The 25189-nt window shown below is 52.6% G+C and overlaps 1 protein-coding gene across 3 annotated transcripts in view; it reads left to right on the top strand.

Annotated features, from left to right (window-relative positions):
• The window catches only part of Mgat5b (alpha-1,6-mannosylglycoprotein 6-beta-N-acetylglucosaminyltransferase B), a 68776-nt gene that overhangs the window by 37793 nt on the left and 5794 nt on the right, over window positions 1-25189 (top strand). For 2 of the 3 annotated variants that reach the window (NM_001440286.1, XM_087572543.1), the window contains 6 exon segments: window positions 8077-8208; window positions 10203-10336; window positions 15367-15497; window positions 21633-21788; window positions 22070-22216; window positions 22372-22488. In NM_001440286.1, coding sequence (NP_001427215.1) covers window positions 8077-8208; window positions 10203-10336; window positions 15367-15497; window positions 21633-21788; window positions 22070-22216; window positions 22372-22488 — 817 coding nt within the window. 3 annotated transcript variants of the gene reach the window in all.

The raw sequence follows: 25189 nt of genomic DNA on the forward strand, positions 1-25189 counted from the left end.
TCATGTGAGTGGCATTTGGAGGTGGGGTCTTAAGGATGTAGTCAGGGTTAGGTAGGTCCCCAGCAAGGCATTAATGAGTTGGTAAGAAAGGAAAAGAAACCAGAGTTAGCACATTTGCTGTCTCACCAGATGGCACCCATGTGAAAAAGCCAGGCATGGCCATACTCATGCCTTTAACCCCAGTGCTGTGGCCGATGAGGCAGAAGAACTACTGGGGCTTAATGGCTGCCAGCCTCGCTCCAGGTTCACTATTGTCTCAAGGGAGTAAGGAAGAGTGATAGAAATGACACCTGACATCCTCTGCTGGCCTTTGCATGTACACAGGCATGTGTTCCTCTGTGTGTGTGTGTGTGTGTGTGTGTGTGTGTGTGTGTGTGTGTGTGTGTGTTTGGAGCCAGGCTGAGTAGTGGAGGTGCAGTGTTCAGAAACTCATTCTCTTATTTCCTTTACGATTTTCTGAGTGCTTCGGATACTTCCTAATCCGTAAGTCCACGGAGCAGGAAAAGGAAGGGAGCCTGCTTGGACTCTATATCATTTCTCTCTACAGTGCCCCACCCCAAGAGGGTGTGGCCACCTGTGATTGACACTGATCGACCTGTCACTCTCCAGCTCTCCCCTCCCTCTTCACTTGCTTAGGCTCACTTTCCTGTTAGTCTCTCCTCCACCCCTGGCTGGCCCCACCCATTCTCCCAGGCCGAGGACCCAGGTGGGACATCTCAACTTGCCCAACAATTGGATACTGACTGGGTCACTAGCCAGGCTCACTCAGCCTTTCCCCAGGCAGTGCATCAGGCTGCTCTGGTCCCAGCTCTTCCTTGTGCAGGACAGAAGCAGCCTTATGAAGACCCCCTCCCCCTTCCTGATATCCAGAGCTGGGGGAGGGGGTGGCGCTCACACAGAGGCCTATGCTTTGTGAGTCCCACCACATGCAGAAGAGGGGAACTTCTGTAAGCATAGGTGGCAGGGTAGGGATGGAAAACAGGTGTGTGCCACCCACAGAAAAGGCCTAGGGCTGTTTCCTCAGCCTCTCAGAAGGGACAGGGCTGGGCTGGTTGGACTGCGGGAAGAACTGGATAGCAGAGCTGACTCTTACAACCCCACAGCTCAACTTAATAGGCAATGGGAGCAGTTCCCTTAGAGTTGGGCTGTGCTGTCCCCCACTGTGCTGTCCCCCACTCTTCGCTGGTAATGCAGAGCCCTGTGGCTGGTCCTCAGTGTGGAGTCTGGCCTTGGGCCTGGAAACACAACCCTGTCACCTTTGTGTCTCCCAAGATCTCCAAACAGACTGGTCCTTAGTGAGGCGTTGTGGAGCTGCTCTGGCTAGTGAGAGCCCCTGGGATAGGAAAGAAAAAAACCCCAATGCCAGACCCTACCTGAGAGAGGGTCCCTAGGGGCTAGCCTGGACATCATGATCTGAAATGGGTCACCCTTAGGAATGATGACCACTGAGGGCTGCTGAGACGGTCTGTCCTGGCTCTGCCAATATGGTGTGGGTGAGAGAGTCTGAGATCGTGCCTAGCATTTGCACTACTGGATTATATAAACCTGCCACTCCTAGTAGCTTCTTCACAACAGCAGTTCAGTAGCTAGAGGGGTGAGCGTATGGTTTCCTGGGCTCTCCTGGGAGAGCCACCATCCTATTCTTAGCCTTGAGCTTGCTTTCGAGCCAAGAACATTGGGAAAGACGGTGCTAGCCTTAGACAACCTACCTGCTTTGTCCGCCCGACACAGAGAGCTCGCTTCCTCAGTTTCCCTCTTTTGTCCCTTGGTCCATGGCCACCGTGGGTATCTCTGAACCTCTCTGTGCTTTCTTTCCTCTGAGCCGCTCACGTGGGGACCTGAGAGTTCTCCTTGGCTTCACTTCACCTTTAAGAGCACCTGTGCTTGCCGGGGTGCGGGTATCCGAGGACACGTACCTTTCCAGGAGGTGGGAACCAAGGGTGAGCTCTCTAGGATGACCTCAGAAGGCTGATATTGGATAAGGGATGGGCGACCATGCTGGCAGAGGACTGTAATTCCCTGCTAGCCATCTCCCTGCTTTCTTTTTTCTTTTTCTTTTTTTTTTTTTTTTTGGTTCTTTTTTTCGGAGCTGGGGACCGAACCCAGGGCCTTGCGCTTCCTAAGCAAGCGCTCTACCACTGAGCTAAATCCCCAACCCCATCTCCCTGCTTTCTAAACAGTTCCATAGATGCACTGTTAGGTCTCCGGGTTCCTCCATTTTACCACCTGCTGTTCTGGGACGGGGACAATGACCTGCAGTAGTGAGGGCGATGCTAAGGAGATGGACAGACAGACCTCAGGAGAGAAAGAACATTCAAGTCTGCCTGGTCACATGTTCCCAGCAGCGCAACACATCTAGGGAAGCCCAGGATCCCTGGGTGCCCTTTGGCATGGGAGTCAAAGGTATTTGAGCGCTTTTAGGAAATCTTTTTTAGTTAAGTCCCTCCTACACACACACACACACACACACACACACACACACACACACACACAGAGAGAGAGAGAGAGAGAGAGAGAGAGAGAGAGAGAGAGAGAGAATAGTTTCTCCCCAAACGTGAGTAGTATCTGGAAATTATTTCTAGCCGCAACCAAAGGCACAGAGAAAAATAAAGTGGGGGAGTTTTAGCGGAGGAGAGATAGCGGAGGTCCATCTGAGCAAGATGGTGCCAAGACAGGAGTGGACAGCAGGGGAGTACAGGGTCTTGCACAAGGCCACCCGGCAGCCCATGTCCACAGAGAGTTTTCTCTATAGCAGAACCCAGCAGATTGCTTCCTACCCTGCCCCCTCCTACTCTGATCTAAGAGCAGAAAGTGAGGGGGCCGATTCTTGCCCTGTGCCATCTGCAACCAGCTGAGACTCCCAGGCAGGACGGGACCCCAGTGCCTCTGGGAGGCAGAATGCTGGGATCTGGGCATATGGAGGGGTGGCTGTTTTAATTATTGTAAAATGCACATCACATGAAATATGTTGCCTTAACCACTTCACAAGGGACAGTCTGGTGGCTTTAAGTACGTTCAGTTTAGTATACAGCTGCCACTCTCGGTCATTTTCAGATCCCTCCTGGCAAAATCAAGACTGTCCCCACTATACTGTAGGTCTGTTTGTCCTTTCCCCAGGAGACAGCTTCACATGCACTTGGGGTGTGTGTGTGTGTGTGTGTGTGTGTGTGTGTGTGTGTGTGTGTGTGTGTGTGTGTGTGTTTGAGGCAAGGTTTTCTCTGTGTAGCCTTGGCTGTCCTGGAACTCGCTCTGTAGTCCAGGCTGGACTTGAACTCACAAACCCACCTGCCTGTGCCTCCCAAGTTCTGGGATTAGAGGTGTGAGCCACCATGCCTGGCTCACACCAGGCTTTTAAATGGGTACTAGGATGACAAACTCAGGTACTCATGTTTGCTCAGAAAGTGATTTTCCACAGAGCCATCTAAAAGCCGGTGCTTGGTTCGTTAACAAACATCTCTCACTGGGACCTGGAGTTAACCGGACAGGCTAGGCTGTCTGACTAGAGAGCCCTGCACTGAGGTCATACGTGTACACTGCCACCTCCAGCATTTTACATAGGTGCTAGGGAATGAACTTAGCTCCTCCTGCTTGCAAGGCAAGCACTTCACCCAACATCCACCTCTGTAGTCGGGACCCTGGCTTTTCTGTGTGGGTCGATTTGGATTGAGCACAGAGGTGGAGGGACTCAGGTGACCTGTGTGAGTGTCCGTGTCCTTGGGCTGCCACCCTATCCATCCTCTACCTCTGTATTAAATTACTTTTTTAAATTACTTTTTACATGCGTGCGTGTGCATGCATGTGGGTGCGTGTGTGTGTTCACCTGTTTGTGTGTGTATGTGTGTGCACACACGTGTGTATGTGTATGTGTGTATGTATGTGTATATGTGTACATGTATGTATGTGTATGTATGTGTATATGTGTATGTGTGTGTATGTATGTGTATATGTGTACATGTATGTATGTTTGTATGTGTATGTATGTGTATATGTGTATGTGTGTGTGTATGTCAATTTTCTGCCACCTTGCCCATTCTGAGGACCAAACTCAGGGCATCAGCCTTAACAACAAGCACTTTTACCTGCAAGGCCATCTCAGTCAGCTTTCTGCATGCTTAGATTCCACCCAAGTGGTCCAGGGAGCATCCCTCTGACCACCGGGTTTGACAGCTCTAAAAACTGCATCCCTTCCGTGGGGCAGCCTTCCCTCGGGAAGCCCCGAGATCTTACTCTGTGACTCAGGGTCTGTGGAGTAAGAGCTGGTACTAGTGATGCAGAGGGATAGGGAGGGTGTTCTGGCTGGGACTGTGCAGCTCCGGGAGCCACCTCTGGCTGGAGACTGTCAGGCTGGTGTTTTTTCAATTCAAGCGGCAGCCCCAGCCAACCACTTAGTCTAAGATGGCCCATAAAAGTGCACTTGAATTACAGGCCATAAACCTACAGCCACCTGGAGTAGCTGACCTTTCTGCTCCCTGGTATTCAGGGAGCAATGCCTTTGGGAGCAATGAAGCTCTTTTTGCCTTCCCTCAGGGAATCGGGAAAGGTTGGTCCCTCAGGCCCCTCAGGCAGGCGGCTGCGGTCTCATTCCCGCCTTCCTGGAAAAGACAGAAGGGGACCAGCTTGGCTCCTTCTCCCCACCCTTCCACAGAGCTTCCTTCTGAAGTGCTTCTCCAGCCCCACACAGGACCGTGGCGTCCAAGGGCTGAGGGACCGCCAGCTGCCTGCAGAAGCTCGGGCTCCATTAGGTGTTGCTCCCCCGCCCCGGGGCCAAACTAGACTGTTCTGCTGGATGACGCTCCCACACCTGAACCCATCCCCCCGAGGACCGTCCCATCCGATACCTCTTTATTTCTGTCTGGAGAGAGTCCTCTGACTGACGACATTATTGGTCAAGAATCTGAGCTCAGCCCTGAAATGTCAAAGCTGGCCTGTTCCCCGGGAGCCCGTAGTTCAGACAAGGTGATTGGGGTAGCCATTAGGTAAGGCTCCAAAGTTGTCATTATGACCAGAACAACAGAGTTGAGGGTCCTTCTGACCGCAAGGATTTTGAGCATCTTCGGTTTGGAACTTTAACTAATTATATGTATAAGAACATGGGGAGATGACTAGTGCCTTTCTAGAAGAGTGGGTGAACCTTAATGAATGCTGTTCAGAGTGCATGGGGGTGGGGGGCAGTGCATTCGTTTAAACAGAGCAAGCATGAGGACCCGAATTGGGATCCCCATACCCACGTAAGAAGGGATGCTTAACAGCCGGGTAGCGGTGGCACACGCCCTTAGTGGCAGCACTTGGGCAACAGGCAGATCTCTGTGAGTTCAAGGCTAGCTGGTCCACAGAGCAAGTTTCGGGACAGCCAGGACTACATAGAAAAAAACAAAACAAGAAGAAAAACAACTAGCCTAGAAGGTCGGGTGTGGTGTCATACATCTTAAACTCATCGCTGGGAAGGCAGAGATGGGTTTCTGGGGATTCAAGGCCAGCCAAGGCTACCTACATACCGAGACCCCGTCTCAACCAAACCAATCCAAAAACAAGGAGTCCAGGGACAGGGTGACACACGTTGCCTGGAAGCAACCAGAAAGATGTGAGTATAGGTATAAGTAATGAGCCCAGACACCGTGATTTATATTTTAGAACTATCCTCATTTTGCCAGAGCCAGATTCCCATCAGGAGAAGCAGTAGCTACCCACTTTCTCAAATCTACCAGGGGAGGGCCAGAGCAAGGGTCCCTGGGTCCCTTTGTGGTTCTCAGCTGGGTGAGACCTGCCCTCTTCTCCCCAGGGGCTGTGGAACTCAGCAGCAGCGAGACTTCTGTGAGAGTGTTGGCCTTACTAGAGGAGTTCAGGGCTGGGGAGACACACAGCAGAGATTCCCTACCGGGCAGAGGTGGTGGTTTAACACAGAAAAGCATCGCCGAATATTTCATGAGCTGTCTGGCTGGGAACTGCTTTAGGGTGTCACAGACCTCTGCCCATTCCCCATCACTGGTTGGCCCAGGAAGCATCCTTGCCTTAGAAACATCCTTGCCTGTGTTCTATGACCCCTGGGGGTCGTGGAGAAATGGTCCTCAGAGAGCAGGAGGCACAGGGCCGAGGCTGTGTGACCAGATTAAAGGTTTTATATAAAAGGAATAAGGTCATTAGGACCTTGCTTTCCTGGCTCTGCTGCAGTTTCTGGCATTAGCGGGGGACATAGTTGGGAGACAACTCAGCAAGACAGGTTGCTGGTCCAGCTCTTCCTGTCATGTTCTGTAGGGACAGACCCACCCTGATGCCACCATACCCATCTGCAGCCCCAATCCTGGCACCTTTTTTTTCAGTCTTGTGGGCACGTGCCATCTAACCACTGAAAAGGGGCCATAGTGGACGGTTTGTTGGGAACACGGTGTGAGCTGGCCCCTCCCCCAGCCTGGGGCGGGAATGTACTGAGCAAGCACAAACAGCACAGTGGATTCTGGGCCGGTACTTTTCCACCTGGCTTGAATTATTTCAGAGAGCCCGAGACACAACCAGGCAATGGATCAGTCATGGTCCTGTGTCTTTAATGAGACTGTCCTTGTCAGAACCCATCACCTCCCTGGCCCAAGGTTGCTTGTGGTGTGAGCTCCCAGGAGGCCTTGGGGCCTCTTCCAGCAGGCTTGCATCTGAGGTACAACCAAAGGAGGTTTTGTCCTGTTCCTGCAAGAAGCCAGTGGCCTGAGACAAAAGGTGGGACACGCAGCCCACTAAAAAGTCACTTTGCACTCCTAGGAGCTGAGAGTTTTCGTAAAGACAAGGACTCTTCACATTCTAGGCCTGTTTGGTCCTCCTTGCTCTCAAAGTCTATCAGCTCCCAACAGCCGGCCCTATGCCCTGTCCCTCCCCAGGCTACTCACATTTCCTGGGACCTTCCTAATCCAAGGACCACAGGTCTCCTGGGGAATAGAGCCTGGCACCCCATAATATCCTTCAAAATGTGTATTAAAGGGAAGGATGAGGGGCTGGGGATTTAGCTCAGTGGTAGAGCGCTTACCTAGGAAGCGCAAGGCCCTGGGTTCGGTCCCCAGCTCCGGAAAAAAAAAGAACCAAAAAAAAAAAAAAAAAAGGGAAGGATGTGGGGGGGTCATCTTGACCCCGGGCTTTCTTCTCTGGCCTAGTATAAGGAGAAGGTGGAGGGGGCCATGGGCAGCAGAGGCCCATTCGCTAACACTGTGGTTCAGTGTAGACTTAATGGATGCTCAGGTATAAAGGGGAGAAGCCAGGGGGCTTCTGGGTCAGTTCCTCAGGGGCCTAATGAAGGAGATGGTTTTATAGACAGAGTTGGGTGCTTAACAACACTGGAATTGGCAGCTGTGGTGGCTGTGCCAAGGCTTAGAGCCTTCTCAAGGGAGGGCCCCGACCAGATGGCCGTTCTAAAAGAAGCCGAAAGGCCATGGCCATGTGCTTCAGGGTCCCATGAGATGACTGACAGTCTCCTGCCAGACAGCAGGATCTTCACTCCTTTGTGACCCAGCCATAGCTTCCAGGTCACTGGAGGCAGCTGTCCCAGAAAAAAAAAAAAAAAAGAAAAAAAAAAGAAAAAAGAAAAAGAAAGAAAAACAAAAAACCTTTGCATTTGTGAAGTACCAGGCACAGGCAGGCCCCTGGTCCCAGGCTGGCTGGAGCAGGGAGGGGCTCCCCAGAGGCCTGCAAGAGCTGGGTCAGCTGTGACATTTGGAATCTTTGGCCCTGAGGGAACCCCGAAGGGCCTCGGAGGGCTTTGGCTCACATTTGTGGCACTCTGAAAGCCAGATTTGCTCTCGGAGCAAACTTGGGGCCATGGGAATTATAGAAGTGCCCCTTCCTCCAGGCAGGTGAACCAGGCCAGGGGCACTGCTTGACCTGGGTGGATTTAGGTAACCCCCCATCTAGGTGGGTGCCCATGTGCGGTGGGCTCCATACAAATGTGTGGGGCCGTCTGTCCATCCTGTTTGATTCATCTCTGAGACTGGGCTCTCACCACCTGCCCTCAGGCAGGCAGTCTTCCCTTGTTTTCCACCCTGGCCTGTGGGAACTGGGTGGGTGTCTCGGGGCTCAGACTCTGACGGGCTCTTCTCTCAGTAACTTAGGGGTGCCGCCAGGCCGGGGGAACTGCCCACTCACCGTACCTCTGCCTTTTGACCTCATCTACACGGACTATCATGGCCTGCAGCAGATGAAACAGTACATGGGGCTGTCCTTCAAGAAGTACCGGTGAGAGGCCCAGGGACTGCTGGGACCCCAGCTAGCTCCTCCCCATGCTTTCCTTCCTGCCAGCTAGCCCAGGGTAGACCCAGACCCAGGGACTGCTGGGACCCCAGCTAGCTCCTCCCCATGCCTTCCCTCCTGCCAGCTAGCCCAGGGTAGACCCAGACCCAGGGACTGCTGGGACCCCAGCTAGCTCCTCCCCATGCTTTCCTTCCTGCCAGCTAGCCCAGGGTAGACCCAGACCCAGGGACTGCTGGGACCCCAGCTAGCTCCTCCCCATGCTTTCCTTCCTGCCAGCTAGCCCAGGGTAGACCCAGACCCAGGGACTCCTGGGACCACAGCTCTTCCCCCATGCCTTCCCTCCTGCCAGCTAGCCCAGGGTAGACCCAGACCCAGGGACTCCTGGGACTATAGCTCCTCCCCATGCTTTCCTTCCTGCCAGCAAGCCCAGGGTAGACCCAGACCCAGGGACTGCTGGGACCCCAGCTAGCTTCTCCCCATGTTTTCCTTCCTGCCAGCTAGCCTAGGGTAGACCCAGACCCAGGGACTCCTGGGACCACAGCTCTTCCCCCATGCCTTCCCTCCTGCCAGCTAGCCCAGGGTAGACCCAGACCCAGGGACTCCTGGGACCACAGCTCCTCCCCCATGCCTTTCCTCCTACCAGCTAGCCCAGGGTAGACCCAGACCCAGGGACTCCTGGGACCACAGCTCTTCCCCCATGCCTTCCCTCCTGCCAGCTAGCCCAGGGTAGACCCAGACCCAGGGACTCCTGGGACCACAGCTCCTCCCCCATGCCTTTTCTCCTGCCAGCTAGCCCAGGGTGAACCTCTACACGGCCCTCTTCTTCCTGTCTCAACCTTCCCTTCCCTCTCCAAACCACTCCCATCCAAACAGACCACTGCAGCCCTTTAACACCATTCACGGTCCTCCCCTCCCGGATGGGGGCTGAAGCCTGGGAGGATGGGAGGTGACCTGGAAGGAGGGCCCGAGGCATCCCAGAGGGGTGAGGAGGGTGGGAAAGTCCCCTCTCTGTGGTCAAGATGCCCACCATGGAGCCTGGAGCGAGGGTGTCAGCCAATGCCTTTCTTTGGTGTTCCCAGGACCTAAGGCGAGCATGGTGCAGCCAGCAGCACTGGCTCTGTTTAGCACCAAGAGCCTCCTGGCTCATCCCTGTGCTCTAATGCCACCAGCGGTGTGATTTCATTAGAGGGAGGTGACAGCCAGCGTTATTGCTTTTGTTATTAATGTGCGCTGTCTGCACACTGCCATCTTGCCCACCCCACCCCCTCTCCGCTGGAATCAGGAATCCTGCGGACCTCAGCACTCTGCAAATTCTGGGTCACCCAGAAGAACGCTGGGCCCTAGCACTTTGCGTGTGTGGTGGGAGGGGAGAGGGGGGTGTGCGGAGGGTGGGGGGTGGTTGTCTAAGTGCCAGCACCTTTCTTCAGGAGTCACTCAGGGAAGGATGGGCGGGTAGAGTTTCTGGAGCCATGGTCTCAGAGTGACCTGGCCCTAGGTTAGCTGATCCTATAGGAGCTCTGGGGTTTCGACGACAAGTTTGAGGCAGGGCGACTGTGACAGTGAAGGAGGGAAGCCAGGGATCGGAACTTCTTTTGAGCCCTGGGAGGGACCCCATTTGCAGAAAAGGCTTGGGGGCAGTCTCCCAAGCTCAGGTCCCCAAGACCCCACCCACGAACACTCTTCTTCCCAACAAGCACAGCTTACAAATGACTGTAGACAATGAAGGAAGCTTCTCCCCCTTTGAACCCCTCCCCTTTCAGACCCCTTCCCCCTCAGACCCCTCCCCACTTCAGACACCGCCTCTAGCCTTTCCCCAGAGGAGATGACAGCCTGGCTTCTGGATACCAACCAGGGGCCCTGCAGGTATCAGGAGTGGCCACTGGTATTCCCCTTGGGGAAGCTGGCACAGAAAGGGTGAAGCATGCAGGGACACGCAGAAAGGTGTGACCTCAGTCCCGGTTCACTCTTGGGGAGGACAGGTGCAGAATCCGAGTGATCGACACCTTCGGGACGGAGCCAGCGTACAACCATGAGGAGTATGCCACACTGCATGGCTACCGGACCAACTGGGGGTACTGGAACCTCAACCCCAAGCAGTTCATGACCATGTTCCGTGAGTGCTGCTGGGAGAGGTGGGGCTACCCTGGTATGTGCAGGGGTGGGTGTGCAAGGGGGTGTCTCCCCATGTGTGCCGGGTTAGGTGTCCTTCCTCCTGGGCCAGTGGAATAAACTTAACAAGCACCAACCATCCCCTTGAGTAGAGAGAAGCAGGCATCACCAAGATTCTAGAAGGTGTGTCCAGGGCTAGTAATGACTCAAGGCTAGGAGCTCTCAGAAGCACACAGCTCAGAGCAGGGGCCCAGTAGCCTTCCAGAAGCTTCCAGAACCAACCAGAGAAATTGGAAGTGGAGTGGAGCAAAGAAACATGGGTCTTTCTACACAAAGGGACGCTAACTAAGCAGATGGATGAGTCTGAAGGTTCGGGAAACATGGGAGCTTAGTTAGGCTCCAACACTGGGGTGAGCCTGAAGGAAGGGAACTCCTCAGGAGCAGAGTGTTGGCCATTTCTAGCTTGTTTTGTTTTGTTTTTTTTTTTTTTATTTCTAGTGCTGAGGTGTACACCGGGGGCCTTGGGCATGTTAGGCTAGCTACATCCCCAGCCTCCCCCACTTAGAAAATTTTGAGAAGGCTCTCAATATGTACCCTAGTCTGGCTTTGAACTCCGTCCTCAGCCTCCCAAGAGCCGGGATTTCAATCATGTGCGGTTCTTGGTTAAGGGTCTGTTTGGTATCACTAGGGAATATCTTTTGGGGCATAGCAGTGGAGCGCACACATACCATGGCCAGTGTGGGGACGTCCGGGGACAACTTGCAGGAATCAGTTCTTTCCTTCTGTCATGTGATTCCCTACGACTGAACTCCCTGGACTCAGGTTGTCAGGCTTGGTGGCAGGGACCTCCTGCACCCTGCGCCATCTTACTGGCCCTCAGCTGTGAGCAGAGTAGCATTGTAAGCATCTAATTTGTGGTACTTCAGAGGCTCTGGGCCAGAAAGCCAGATAACATCTTGTTAAGATTGTGTCTAAATTAGGAGCAGAGTGGTTCCGCACAGTTCCCAGAGACTTGCAGGGGATATGATCTTTATTCAAATTGTCAGTCGACATTTCTGTCAGAAGCTTAGGTTCGGGCCACACTGGGCAGAGATGAGACATCAGAGTCACTGAGTGACAGCTTCATTAGCTCCCAGAAGGGTGGGACAATTCCTGCAGCCCATGGAGTCTGGGGGAGGAAACTGCAGTCCGGAGAGTTATTTCCACCTGTCTAGGGACAGGCAGCTCTGTGGAAATCACTTTGTTTGGAAGTTCTGTGAGGCCCAGACGGGAGTGTAGTTCAGATACAATGTGTCCCAGGGAATGAAGTCGGGAGGGAAAAGATATCAAGGAGAGAGCAGGGGACCTGGGGTAGAAGAAGGAAAGCTATGCATTTGAGTCTTGGGTAATGTCCCACTTGGAAAGGAAGTTCAGATTTGATAAGAGAGGCCTCAGGGACCAGGTATGTGCCACTGTGTTTGGCTCAAGAAGAGACTTTGCAGGCAGAGTGTAGTAGTTGACTGTAGATGGCCAAAGGGATGGAAGTCATGGGGGGTGGGGGGGACAGAGGATGGGCTAAGAGGCTTCTGCAAGAACCTAATAAACACTAGGGAGGCAGAGGCAGGTGGATCTGTGTGAGTTGGAGGCCATCCTGGTCTACAGAGCGACTTCCAGGACAGCTAGAGCTACACAGAGAAACATTGTCTCAAAGAAAGAAGGGCTTTCTAACATGGCCTATCAAGGTAAATCACCAAGTAAAAAAGCTTGCCACCAAGCCTAATCCCCTGAGTTCCCTGGGACCCACAGTGTGAAGGAAAGAACCAACTCCCACAAACTGACCTCCACACATGCACCGTAGCACACAAGTGCATGCACACAAGTGCACGCACACAGGCATGCATGCACACACAATTAATTAATTAATTATTAATTAATGCTAAAAAATATTTTAAAAAAATTCTTCGTGGAAAAAGTGAGACGTCCAGGGTAGAGTACGTTGAATATGAAGTTACTGATGCGGCAAACTCCTACTCATCCTCCTGAACCCTAACCAGATGTTCTGTCTATTTCCCCCCCATTGCTTATGCTCTTCAAACAGTGTGCTTCCTCACCTTATAATTATTCTGTTCTTTTTAATGTATTGAGACAGGGTCTTAGGTAGCCCAGGCTGCCTCTCTTTCCCTCGCCTGGCCTAACCTCCACCTGCCCTGAGCCCTTTGTCTAATTGTCCCCGTTATTTTAATTGGCCATGGCCCTTCCTTGTCCATTCACACTGAGTGATTCAGCTAATTATACTCTAAATCTGTTCCTTCTGGTGGAGGACAAGGCAGGCCTGATGTGTCCTCAGCTGCTGAGGAGAGGAAGGCCACCGGAAGAGGAAGGCAGCCAGCCCAGCTGGAGGTGGACAGCGGGGAGGCATCCATCAATCCATCCATCTATCCATCCATCAGTCCATTCATCTGTCCATCCAGTCATCCATCCATCCATCCATCCACCAACTCACCCATCCATCATCTATCCACCCACCCATCTACCCATCCATCCATCCATCCATCTATCCATCTATCCATCCATCCATCCATCCATCCATCCATCCATCCATCCATCCATCCATCCATCCAGAGGCTCTGGCTGCCTCTGTGTGGTGGGGTTGCTTCTAAAGTTGAGAATTTCCTGGGAGACAGCAGAACTATCCTTTGTCCTGAGTATCCACACAGACAGAGCTCTGGGCCTTGGGGACAGGGCTTGCTCTGCCTCACCTCCTGAAGCCAAGAGCAGGAAGCCTGGTTCTATTCTGCACCCAGCCTAGGCCCACAAGCATTCCCAGGCATTGTGATAGGAGGCACCGGGGCCTGGACCCTAGTCAGCACATCAGCAGGGCATGGCGGTACACACCTGTAATCCCGGCAGTCAGGGGGGGCAGGGAAATCAGAATTTTGGGGTTGCTTTCGTCTCGAGGGACTCCCCACGTGCCCTTCAAGGAGTTGGTGGGGAGGCTACAGGGTATTTGGTTAGCTCCCCTGAGGGGGCTCCCCCTCCTGCTGAGGAAGGTTAAGGTGTTGATCACAAGGATCTGGAGTGGGTGACAGGAATTTGGGGTGTCCCGGGAGCCTGAGAGTGCCTTGTTTGCTGCCAGCACTCACCAGGGTTCCTCCCACACAAGAAGGCAGTGGGCGCTGGAGACATTTGATTCCAGGTTCCAGCATTGCCCACGCTGGTCAGGCCCAAGGCAGGAGAACAAGAGAGGAGACAGGAGACGTCTCCTGTGGGCAGGCTTACCCACACCTGACCCTTAGACCATGACTGTGTTCCATGCCACAGCCTGCCTGTTGCAGGATGGGAAATCTCCTCGTTAACTAAAACTTTAAAAAAAAAAGTTAAATTCTTTTTTAAAGATTTATTTCTTATATTTATATATACTGAGTACACTGTAGCTGTCTCCAGACACACCAGAAGAGGGCATCAGATCCCATTACAGATGGTTGTGAGCCACCATGTGGTTGCTGGGAATTGAACTCAGGACCTCTGGAAGAGCAGTCAGTGCTCCTAACCATTGAGCCATCTCTCCAGCCCCAAAAATGTTAAAATTTAAAAAGCACTAATCAAATAAGGAGAGAACCCCTTTCATCATATAATCTTTTAGGCAAATCGTATGTATTGGGTAATCTTTTAACAGGAATGCAACTGAAAGAGCCGCCCCAGAATTTGGGGAGCCTCTCACTCTAGTCGCGGGATGGAGTTCCCCAGGAGACGCAAGTAGCCGGTCTTGATGTAACAGCAAGAGGTAGCGTTTATTAACGAGATCTCGGGCCGAAACGTGTCTCACGCAGGAGACAGAGGAATCGACCCCAAGACTCGAAATTTAAGGCTTTGTATAGGGGAAGTCAAGGGGATTCAGCGTGGTTATCAGCAAGGGAAATGGGTACAAGGTCTCATCTGCAAGCAGTACGTGCGGGCTGGAGTGTTCCCAATGTAGGAGAGCGTCTTATCTTTATCTGTAGAGCAGGGAGTTGTCCGTCCGGATGGCCCCCGACTCAGCGGAGATGGCGACTGTTAGTTCCCGGAACAATCCCTCGACCTTGTTTTTAGGCTTGTCGGGGCACATCTCAGGCCTGCTCTGTCCTGTCCCCTTATCTGCTGTTCTTTTGCAGTTTTTATGAAGTTTTTATTTTAACTCTTCACAACAATGAGGCTTTTCCAAAAATCTAAGCAAAATAGATAAATAAATAAGTTATTAAAAAGAGATAATAACTCATTTTGTCCCTGAGGGACAGAAAGGAAGTCAGTCGGACCCTGCCCTGCCTGGGCTGGGTTCTGGTGGAGAGTCGGGAGATCTTTATCTTAATTTCTGTTGTGATCTCTACAGAGAACCGGCTTGCGGGGAGAGAGGGGGGCAAAGAAGGCTGGCAGACGCCAGAGAGGCTCATGGGGGCAGATGGTGGGAGTGGGTATTTTACCTCTCAGAAAAGGGAGGGCAGAGGTACAGCAGCTGGACGGGATAGCAGGTGTGAGAGTGAAGGTGGCCTGGCTGGGACCGCTCAGGAGAGCCGGGGACACTGAGGCCAGCTGGGGACAGAGTGAGGGGGAGCTTGGCCTGTGGGGTCTTGGGCAGGTCTAGGAACCTGATGGGACCCAAGTCAGAAAGGATTGTCCTGGAGCAAAGAGTCTGCCAAGAGAACTTTGGGAACAGCTGTCAGCATGCTGAGGGTCGGGGGACTGAGCTAGGTGGCAGAGACCTCTCTGCAGTGACGCTCGTCGGGCGAGAGAAGGGAAACAAGATGGAGATGGTGCTCTAGAGGAGAGACTGAGCAGAGAAGGGAGTTCCGCCTGGTTATCCAGAGTCAAGCCATCTGGAGACCTATTGCAGAGCCAAGTGGCCCTGGAGGTTCCTTGCTCAGAGCTCTGTGGCACTCTCTGGTCCAGGTCAGCCCACCCATGGGTGGGTGCTCTCCCCACATGCTCAGTTGAGACTCCTGGGACAGGCATGTCAAGGGACCGGGGCTTCTACTTGGACATTTGATAACCCCTTCTTCTCCCTTTGTGGCTGGGCTGTAGCTCACACCCCAGACAACTCCTTCATGGGCTTCGTGTCTGAGGAGCTCAATGAGACCGAGAAGCAGCTCATCAAAGACGGCAAAGCCAGCAACATGGCAGTGGTGTACGGCAAGGAGGCGAGTATCTGGAAGGTGAGCCCCAGCAAGCCCCACTTCCAGCCATGCCAGGTCCAGTGCAAGCCACATTCACTGCAAAGCCACACTTGCTGAGGGTGGGCCACGCCCACGCCAGTGCCAACGTATTCTCCATACCTGCCATGCCTACACAGGACAGGCCACAGCCATTCTGCCATAAGCTGTCACTGACACCGTCACCCAAGTGTAGACCACGGCCACACAGATCATATGCACGCCAGCGCTGGGAATACCTACCGCCCCTGGTTCTGGTGCTGATCATATCCACAACCACGAAGGTTCCAGCCACACAGTGACAGGGTTTGCCTAGCCAAGCCCATGCCTCTGCAGTTCACGCCTGAAGCTGCAGGCATGGGTGCAGGATCCCGACCGCAGTTCCCATCTGCCGCACTGCAGTCTAGAGGGTGCACTGTATTATAAGAGGATGCAAATGGTTCCTAGTAGTCCCTAACAAGATGGCGACTGTCCCTCCCTCAACCCCTGCACTGTTCCCAGCAACCTGGACGGTTGCTCTGTGGAGGACTCTGATGAAACCCTTCAGCCCCACCTCTAGGAACTAATAAATGATGTAAACCCCACAGGCAGGCTTAGGGTAGAGTGGAACTTGGGAGGGATGAGAGGCAGGGGTGGGGCTTAGAAATTAGGACGCCACCTTCCAGTTTGGGTCCCCCATCCTGGGAAACTTCTGAGGGTGGTGCCTGCCTCTGGTCACTAACCTGTTCTCTCTGTTCCCTATGCTCCGTGGCGATGAGGCAGCTCCAGGTACGGACCGGAAGCCTCCATGTGCGTGCCTTTGCTTTACCTCAGCAGTGGCTGCCCTGTGGGGTCTCCCTGATGATGTGCCCTTGACTGTAACTCTAGCCCCATGGAGGTACCAGGGGGAGGAGGGGAGGGCGAGGGGACAGCAGGGTCCATGGAGCAGTCTTCCCTGGGTCCCTCCCTGTGAGAATTCCCTGGGTATGACCAAAGACATGACTGAGGGTGGGCGGGACAGAAGACAGACAGAGGGTATGAGGACATGGTTGGGCTGGGGGGTGTGGCTCAGTCTGTAGAGTGCTTGCCTTAGCATGCACGAAGCCCAGGGTTCGGGCCTTAGCACCCATAAGCAGTGTGACTGTGATCTCAGAATTCAGGAGGAAGGGACTGGAGGGTGATGAGTTCAAGGTCATCCCAGGCACACAGCCAGTGTCCTGAGTCAAACCTGTGGCATGGTTGTCTTATTTGAAAATCCCCGTGCCATATTTGGTAGGATTAGATCAGATGTCACAGGATTATAGTGACCGGACAAGATTCTCAGTCTCAGGAAGTGGCCAGGCTGAGGTACATCATCCCTTGGTAACATGGGCTTAGTCTTCACCCCAAGCCTGACACAGGCTCAGGCTGGCCACAAACATCTGACAGGAGGAGGGTGACCAAGAGGTCTTCTTCCTATAGAGCCCAGTGGCTGTGTCTTTAGCTCATGATCTACCCAGTTTCAAGGGACATCAAAGAGTGGGTTTATTACAAGACATTGGGGCTGCCTCAGGTCTGGGTTCCTGCTGAGGAAGGAGGAGAAGCAAGCGTTGGGCAGTATCTGGTCTAGCACACAGAGGTAATAGCAGAGGCTGGCCTCTGTGCTGTTAACACCAAGTCCTGCCAGGGCTCACAGGGGTTGCCTCCCCTGGGAGGAGGATGGCGGGCTATCCATCGTGCTATCCATTGGGCCTGTTTTATTGATGGGGAAAGTGGGGCCCAGCAGGTTATAGAGCCAGCTCACATGTAGTCAGTGGCCGAGAGCACTTAGCCACAAACCAGCTGAGCCCAGAGCCAGGTTGCTAAACTCCCAACTCTGCACTGCCTTCCCGGCAGAACGGGGGTGGGGTGGGAGGTGGGAGCTGGTGGTGGTGGTGGTGGTGGTGGTGGTGGTGGTGGTGGTGGTGGTGGTGGTGGTGGTGGTGGTGGTATGGCCACAAAGCTTCAGAAGGCCCAAGATCCCTGCTGAGATGTCTGGGAACAGAGAGAAGGCCCAGAGGCCAAACTTGCTGAGGCCACCAGGGTCATCAAGTCAAGCCTGGGAAAGGGCACAGTGGGGAGAAACCTTTACCAACAGAGAGAGGGGGACTGAAATCCGGGCAGATGAAAGTCCATCCAGTTTTGGGGACAGCCTAGATCAAGACACCTCCAAAAAAAAAAAAGCATCTGCCCAGTGTCTGCAATTGGGGCAGGTGCCAGGGGAAACCCTGGGACCTCCATCACCCTTGTCTTGTGCAGAAGCTAGTGTGTCCGGATTTCTCATTCACATGTGCATGCGTGCACGTGTGCATGTGTGTGTGTGCATGTGAAGCAGGCCTGCAAGTCACCTGTCAAGTCTTTGTTTCCCAGAGGCTATGGCTTTGGAGCAGTTTGATTACAGAGCTTACGAGGGACTGAGAGATAGAATATGGGGTTCAGCAGGCTGGGGACAGGCCCCAAAGAAAGTGTGCCTGTACAGCACACAACCCAGTCAGTCAAGTGGCAGTCAAGTGGCAGGCAGAGGACAAATGGTGACATGAACCCGGAGTTATCACAGCCCTCTGAGGGCAACCAAGACTGAGTGACATGGAGGAGCGCAAATGCACACAAATGAGTGTGTGTGTGTGTGTGTGAGTGTGTGCGTGAGTGAATGTGTGTATGTGAGTGTATGAATGTTAGTGTGTGTGAATGTGTATGAGTGTGTGTGAGTGTGGGTGTGCATGAGTGTGTGCATGAGTGTGGGTGTGGTGTGTGGAGTGTGTGTGAATGTGTGTGTGAGTATATGTGTGTGTGTGTTTTAGTGTGTGTGTATGTATGTGATTGTATACTGTGAGTGGTGTGTGTGTGAGAGTGTGTATGTGTGTGAGTGTGTGTGACTGAGTATGTATGAATGTGTGTCCTTGTGCAGAGGTCAGAGGACAACTTTCGGGAATCAGATCCATCCTTCTATCCTGTGTGTCCCAGGAATTGAACTCAAGTCAGCAGGGTTAGCTGCAAACACCTTTGCCCACGAGCTCTCTTGCTGGCCCAACGTTGGGAATTCATATTTTAACACCTCCCTGTCTTCTCTGACTTTCACATGCAGTTCTACAGTGAGCAGATATAAGTGACCGATATAAGTGACCACTTTTGTGTTTCATGGGTGACAAAGGACCCTAATCCTGTTTTCATTTCATCCCACTCCAGCCTGCTGTCTTGTACCCAGCACACAGAGTTAGGAATTAGCTAACACTTATCGAGTGGGATTATTGCCCCTGCTTTATTTTCTTTTTGTTTCCTTTTTACATTTACTTATTTACTTTGTGTGAGCTAGAGACCACCCCTGGAAGTCAAAGGACAATATGGGTTCCTGGACTTGAACCCGGGTCAACTGTGGTTGTCAGGCTTGGCGGCAAGTACCTTTACCTGCTGAGCCATCTCGCCAGCCCTCCCTCACCTGTGCTCCTGAAGGGCATTTTTGCTGTGCATGGAATCCCATGTCTGCTCCTCAGGGTCATAAAGACATTCTGCTCTGCCCCCATGTTTTTTGTTTCTGCTCACAAACCGGATGTGGGCGGTTTGCCTTTTCTCTCTGCTTGAACTCAGCATGTTTGACTCTGAGCCATCCCCCTGGGATCCCCTTGGCTATGGTTTCTTTTAGACTTAGATGAATTCGTAGGTCTTCTTGAACCTTGTTTAATTGATCACAAACTTGAAAATGTTCACTTGTTACCTCTTTGTGTATTTGCTTCAGGCTAGGTGTGGTCTCAAAAAAAACAAAAAACAAAAACAAAAACAAAGCAAAAATAGAGGCTGGAGAGATGGCTCAGCGGTTAAGAGCGCTGACTGCTCTTCCAGAGGTCCTGAGTTCAATTCCCAGCAACTACATGACAGCTCATAGTTGTCTGTAACTCCAGTTCCACCCTCACACAGACACAAGTGCAAGCAAAAACCCCAAGGCACATAAAAAATATAAAGGAATCACACACACACATACACACACACATCACACATACACACACACATATACACACACATACACACATACACATATACACACATACACACATCACACATACACACACATACACACATACACACATCACACACACACATACACACACATACACACATCACACACACACACTCACATACACGCACATACACGCACATACACACACATACACACATCACACACACATACACACACATACACACATCACACACACACATACACACACATACACACATCACACACACACACACTCACATACACACACACACACACACACACACACTAACAAAAATACACATTTCTTTGGCCCCACTGGACTCCATTCACAGCCAATAAGATCGTTGCTACCTTCTCTCTTCTCTCTCTTATTTACTTTAGTCCTTTTGTTGTTAATTTTTAGACACAACTCACAGTCCTGGCTGTCTTGGAGCTCCCTAAGTGAACTAGGCTGGCCTTGAACTCACAGAGATCCACCTGCCTCTTGGGTCTTGCTGTGTAGCCCAAGGGTCCTCGAGCTTCCTATGTAGCGCAGGTCATCCCTGTGGCCATTCTCATTCTCCTGTCTCAGCTTCCAGAGTGTTGGGATTCACAGGTGTGCACCTCGCCCGGCTAAGCACCGACTTTAATAAAAATCCAAAGCTGTCCGTTGCTGATCATGCTTCTGGTGTAGCTAAGAAGAAGTCCTTGTTTATCCCAAAGCCATGGCTTTTCTCTGGCACCTCTGCTGGTCCCGTAACTTTAGTTTTTTCCCTTGAGTCTATGATCCATTTTGAGTTAACACTGCAATATGATGGGTGTGCGGATTCACGCTCCTGCAATTCTGCCTTGCCCCACAGGGTCCTGGGCTCGGACGCTCTCTCCCTTTCTTTGCCTGTGGATGACAAATGCATGCCCCATACTATTTGTTGAAAAGGCCATTCTTCCTCCTCAGGAACATACTCCCTTTTCTGCAATGAGGACTGTGAGCGTGGGATCCGTCTGGACCCAGATGTCGACACCACACTGTCCCCACCCATCCTGCTGCACATAGACCCGGGGTCAGGCACTCTGTCTGCCGGTGTTGTTTTGTTCATTCTAGGTCCTCAGTATTTCCAAATAAATGGGTTTTAGTCTCACCCTGTCCATTTCCATAGCAAAGCCTTCTGGGTTTTCAGGAGGTTTGTTTGGTTGCCTTGATTTTTTATTTATTTATTTATTTTGTAATGTTCTGGGAAATGAAAAAAAATCATAGAAATAATAAGTCAAACCTGATGCCATTTTCTTTCAGCAAGGATTAGATTTGAGTCCTGGCTTGTAGCTGGGGCCCTAACGGTCCCCTTAGTCCATCATAGCAAGTGACACGACTCAGGTCAGAAGCGAGTGTTACCCTGACTCCTTCACTTCCTTCAGCTAACATCCTGTGTCTGCAATCCAGAACTTCCTCCACCTTCTTCCTTCCCTGGGCAAAAGGAAGGGTGCATGGATGAGTGGGTGGAAGGACAGGTGGACTGGGGAACAGACAGACGGATGCATAGAGACATAGATGGATAAGAGGATGGAGAGATGAGCGGGTTGGTGGGTGGGTGAATGGGTGGGAAGATGGATGTGTGGGTAGAAGGATGGATGGATGGATGGATGGATGGATGAATAGATTGATGTGTGGGTAAGTGGGTGGGAAGGTGGAATGTTAAATGGGTTGGTGCACTTATGTGTGGATGATTGGGTAGAAGGATGGATGGACGGACGGATGGACGGATGGATGGACAGAGTGTATGTAGACAGGTGAATGGTCGGCTTGACGGGTGAGTGGGTGGATATGTGAGGGGGTTCCAGAGAAATCCACAGGTCCTCCGGGCATCCAGGTTCACAGACGGATGTAAGGATTGGGTCTCCTTGGCCTTTGGGAAACTCAGTTCCATGGCTAGAACCAACCCAACCCTAAGGCCTCAGGTTTAGTTCAAGCCCCACAACTCACAGGATGGAAAATCTGAGGGCCAGAGAGGAGAGGGACTCCGCCCAAGTCTACATAGCAAGTTAATAATCACCCCAAGATGAGAGAGACCCTGTCCTCTGCTCCCAGAGCAGGGGTGCCTGACCTAGCAGCTCTGCCTTCTGAGTGTGAGGGGAGGGTCCATCATCATCTCTCTCTCCTCCTCCTCCTCCCACAGGGCAAGGAGAAGTTCCTGGCCATCCTCAACAAGTACATGGAGATCCACGGTACCGTGTACTATGAGAGCCAGCGGCCACCCGAGGTCCCTGCCTTTGTGAAGAACCATGGCCTTCTGCCACAGCCTGAGTTCCAGCAGCTGCTGCGTAAGGCCAAGGTGAGGCTCTGGCCACTGTCCTATCCCTGCAGGCCACAGTCCTGGATGACAGGCATCTACCAGGCCAGACACTTGGTCCAGAAGGCCGGGATTCTGAGGGCATCCATTAGCCCCCACTAGCTCCTCCTATATGTGTTGGATCTCTGCAGCCATAGCTGCCACACGATGGGCTAACCCCGTGTGGCTCAGCAGAATCTGACTTTTGAGAGCAGAATGCAGTGCTCAACGCAGTGTCCAGCGCCTCTGCCCACTCAGCCGTCCTGCCTGCCCTCTGCTTCCAGCTCTTTATAGGGTTCGGATTCCCCTACGAGGGCCCAGCACCACTGGAGGCCATCGCCAACGGCTGCATCTTCCTACAGTCTCGATTCAGCCCACCCCACAGCTCCCTCAACCACGAGTTCTTCCGGGGCAAGCCCACCTCCAGGGAGGTGAGCAGGAGGGCCCTACTGCAGATCTGGGAGTCTGAGAAGCAGGGTGCCTACAGATCCCAGAAGGGTGGACTAAGCCTTGGGGTGCAAGGAGGAAAGGGACTTAGGTGGGTGCTTGAGCCCAGGCTGAAGCAGCCATCTGTCGGTCTGGGCAGGTGTTCTCCCAGCATCCCTATGCAGAGAACTTCATCGGCAAGCCTCATGTGTGGACCGTGGACTATAACAACTCCGATGAGTTTGAAGCTGCCATTAAGGCCATCATGAACACCCAGGTGAGACTCCGACCTGCCATACTGTGGGTCACCCAGGTGAGACTCTGACCCCGTCATACTGTGGGTCATCCAGGTGATACTCTGACCCCATCATACCGTGGGTCACCCAGGTGAGACTCTGACCCCGTCATACCATGGGTCACTCAGGTGGGACTCTGACATGTTATACCGTGGGTCACCCAGGTGAGACTCTGACCCTGCCACACTGTGGGTCTTGCCTATATTTAGAAGAGGAAACTTCCTAGAGAACCCACTCAGTCATGTAAGGCTGGCTTGGAAAGGCATCAACCCACATGAACTAGAAAGGGACTTGTGGGTCCCCACTTCCCAGCTTGGGGTATGGGTATGGGAAGGGGATGCCTCTCTTCAGGGAGCAACCCATACTCCCTGATCTGGCTGCTATGAGTCAGAAATAAATTACTAAGCACCTTAGAGGGCCAGGCCCTAAGGGCACTCTTGGCACGGGTTTGGCACTAAGAAGGTGTGCCAGGGTGAACCCCACCACAGGTGGGTAGGACCGCAGCCTTCAAGTGTCTCTCGGTAACTAATTGCACACAGCTGTTCTGGGGACGCTGGCTGGCTTGTAAGTTTTAGCTCAGCAAGCCTGGCTGGGGCCGCAGCGCTGGTCCAGGAACTGCCTATTGCATACCAAGAGCAGAGCACCAGACTCCTTAGTGAGCATGGGGGGGCCTGGTGTATGCCTGAGAGATGAAGGTAAGGGGACCCTCTACCTGAGCTTCAGACCCCCTTATAGCTCCTGGTCAGCACTTTATTCCAAGAAAACTTCTCTTGGGTTTTTAAAAAAGTGTTGATTTTATTGTTTCTATTTCTAGGTGTGTGTGTGTGTGTGTGTGTGTGTGTGTGTGTGTGTGTGTGTGCGCGCACTCGCGCGCGCGCTCAGAGGCCAGAAGAGGGTGTCAGACCCCCTGGAGCTAGAGTTAGAGGCAGTTGTCAGCCACCAATGTGGGTGCTGTGAACCAAATGCAGGTTTTCTGCAAGAGCGTCACTTCTTAAAACGTTTCGTGTCTTTTTATTTCTCTGTGAATGTTTTGCCTGCGTGTATGTCTGGGCATCAAGTATGTGTCTGTTGCAGTCGTGAGCCCCCTGAAAGACTAGCCAGTGCTTTTAACCACTGAGCCATCTCTCCACCTTCCCTGAGAGAACTTATTCCATAATGTGGGGCTGTGTGTCTGAGGATGGCCCCCTTCCCCTGTCTGTCTCGGTGGGAGCACTTGGCAGAGGGGAGCAGGTCAGGTAAAGGACAGGAAGCAGTGAGAGTGTCTGTGCTCTCTGAGACTCTCCTCATCCCCACTCCCTCCCCTCACCCAGCCCATCAGGTGACTGTGGGAGGACCCAGCATAGAAGTCACTTCTGCTGGTGACTCCTGGTGGTGGGCAGTGTCTATAGAAGGGAATGTATTATTTATTTACCCCTTGGGTCTAGGCTTTTTTTAAAAATATGAACATATGTTCAATTTTGTTAGTTAATTAAGAGAGAGAGAGAGAGAGAGAGAGAGAGAGAGAGAGAGAGCACAAAGATCAAAGAAGCGGTAGATGAAAGACAGCTAGATGCCTCAACCTTCATCTTCCCGTGTAGCCAGAGGGACTCCAGTATCAGTCTCACTTTCTTGGGATGCTAAGGCAGGAGGGTTGGGAATTCCCGGCCACCCTGGGCTACACACAGTGAGACTGTCTCAAGAAAACCAAACCAAACCATCAGGTGAACTGAGATAGCATTACAGGGTGGAGCTTACAGGAGAGACAGACAGACAGACAGACAGACAGACAGACAGACACACAGACACAGACACACACACACACACACACACACACACACACACACACTGTTTCCTGTAGCTCTGGAGTCTGCATTTCAAACAGGCACCCTGGGTAACTCTAGCTGTCCTGTTTCAGGAAATAGGTTTAGTAGCAGCTGGCTAGGTCCCAAGGGTATGTGGCGGCCATGAGGATGGCCGCAAATGGTCGCAAGTGTCGGTCTTTCAGACATCTGCAAGGGAGGAGGAGCCAGGAGGCTGGCCAAGGAAACTGAAGCCTCCCAGGCCAGCACACCCCACCCTGGAGAAAACACAGGGCCTGGGTTGTGGACACATGGACCAGACGGGCTCATTCCTGAAGGAAGGACAGGAGGTGACTGACATGGTTCCTCTGTGTGAGCCCCCACAGCACCCACTTTCTGCAGGACTAGTGCTTGTCCCTGTCAGACAGATGACAGCGCCCCTGCAGTTTATCCCAGTGGACTGGTCTCCAGCTGCAGCTCTAGGCAGAAGCTTCCAGCAGGCAGACTGAATTGGCTGAGGGTGCCCCTCACACACCTTTGCCGTGCTTACGGGAGCTTGTTTGCCAGCCCTGTAGAGCGGAGGAACCTCATGTGGAGGGAAATCTCTCTCCCTAGGCTGGTTGTTTAAAACCCCGTTTCCAAACCTTTCCCACAAGCCCCCAGAGGCATCTGAGGCCACCAGCTCAGAACGCAGAGCGGGCTGGAACAGGAGGACTGTAGGAAGTGTAGGTCTGAGAAGGTAGCGCCCGTTGGGTGGAGCCACAAGGCAGCTGGATGTGGCCTCAGGAGGAGGAAACAGTGATACGTTGCCCTAGAGTCAGAGATGGCAGGACCTGGGTCAAAGAGCAGTGACTGTCTGTCTTGGGGTCGCTTGGATATTGTTGACACAAAACACGACTCTTAC

Source organism: Rattus norvegicus, chromosome 10, assembly GCF_021556685.1.
Source record: "Rattus norvegicus strain SHRSP/BbbUtx chromosome 10, alternate assembly SHRSP_T2T, whole genome shotgun sequence".
Classification (NCBI taxonomy): domain Eukaryota; kingdom Metazoa; phylum Chordata; class Mammalia; order Rodentia; family Muridae; genus Rattus; species Rattus norvegicus.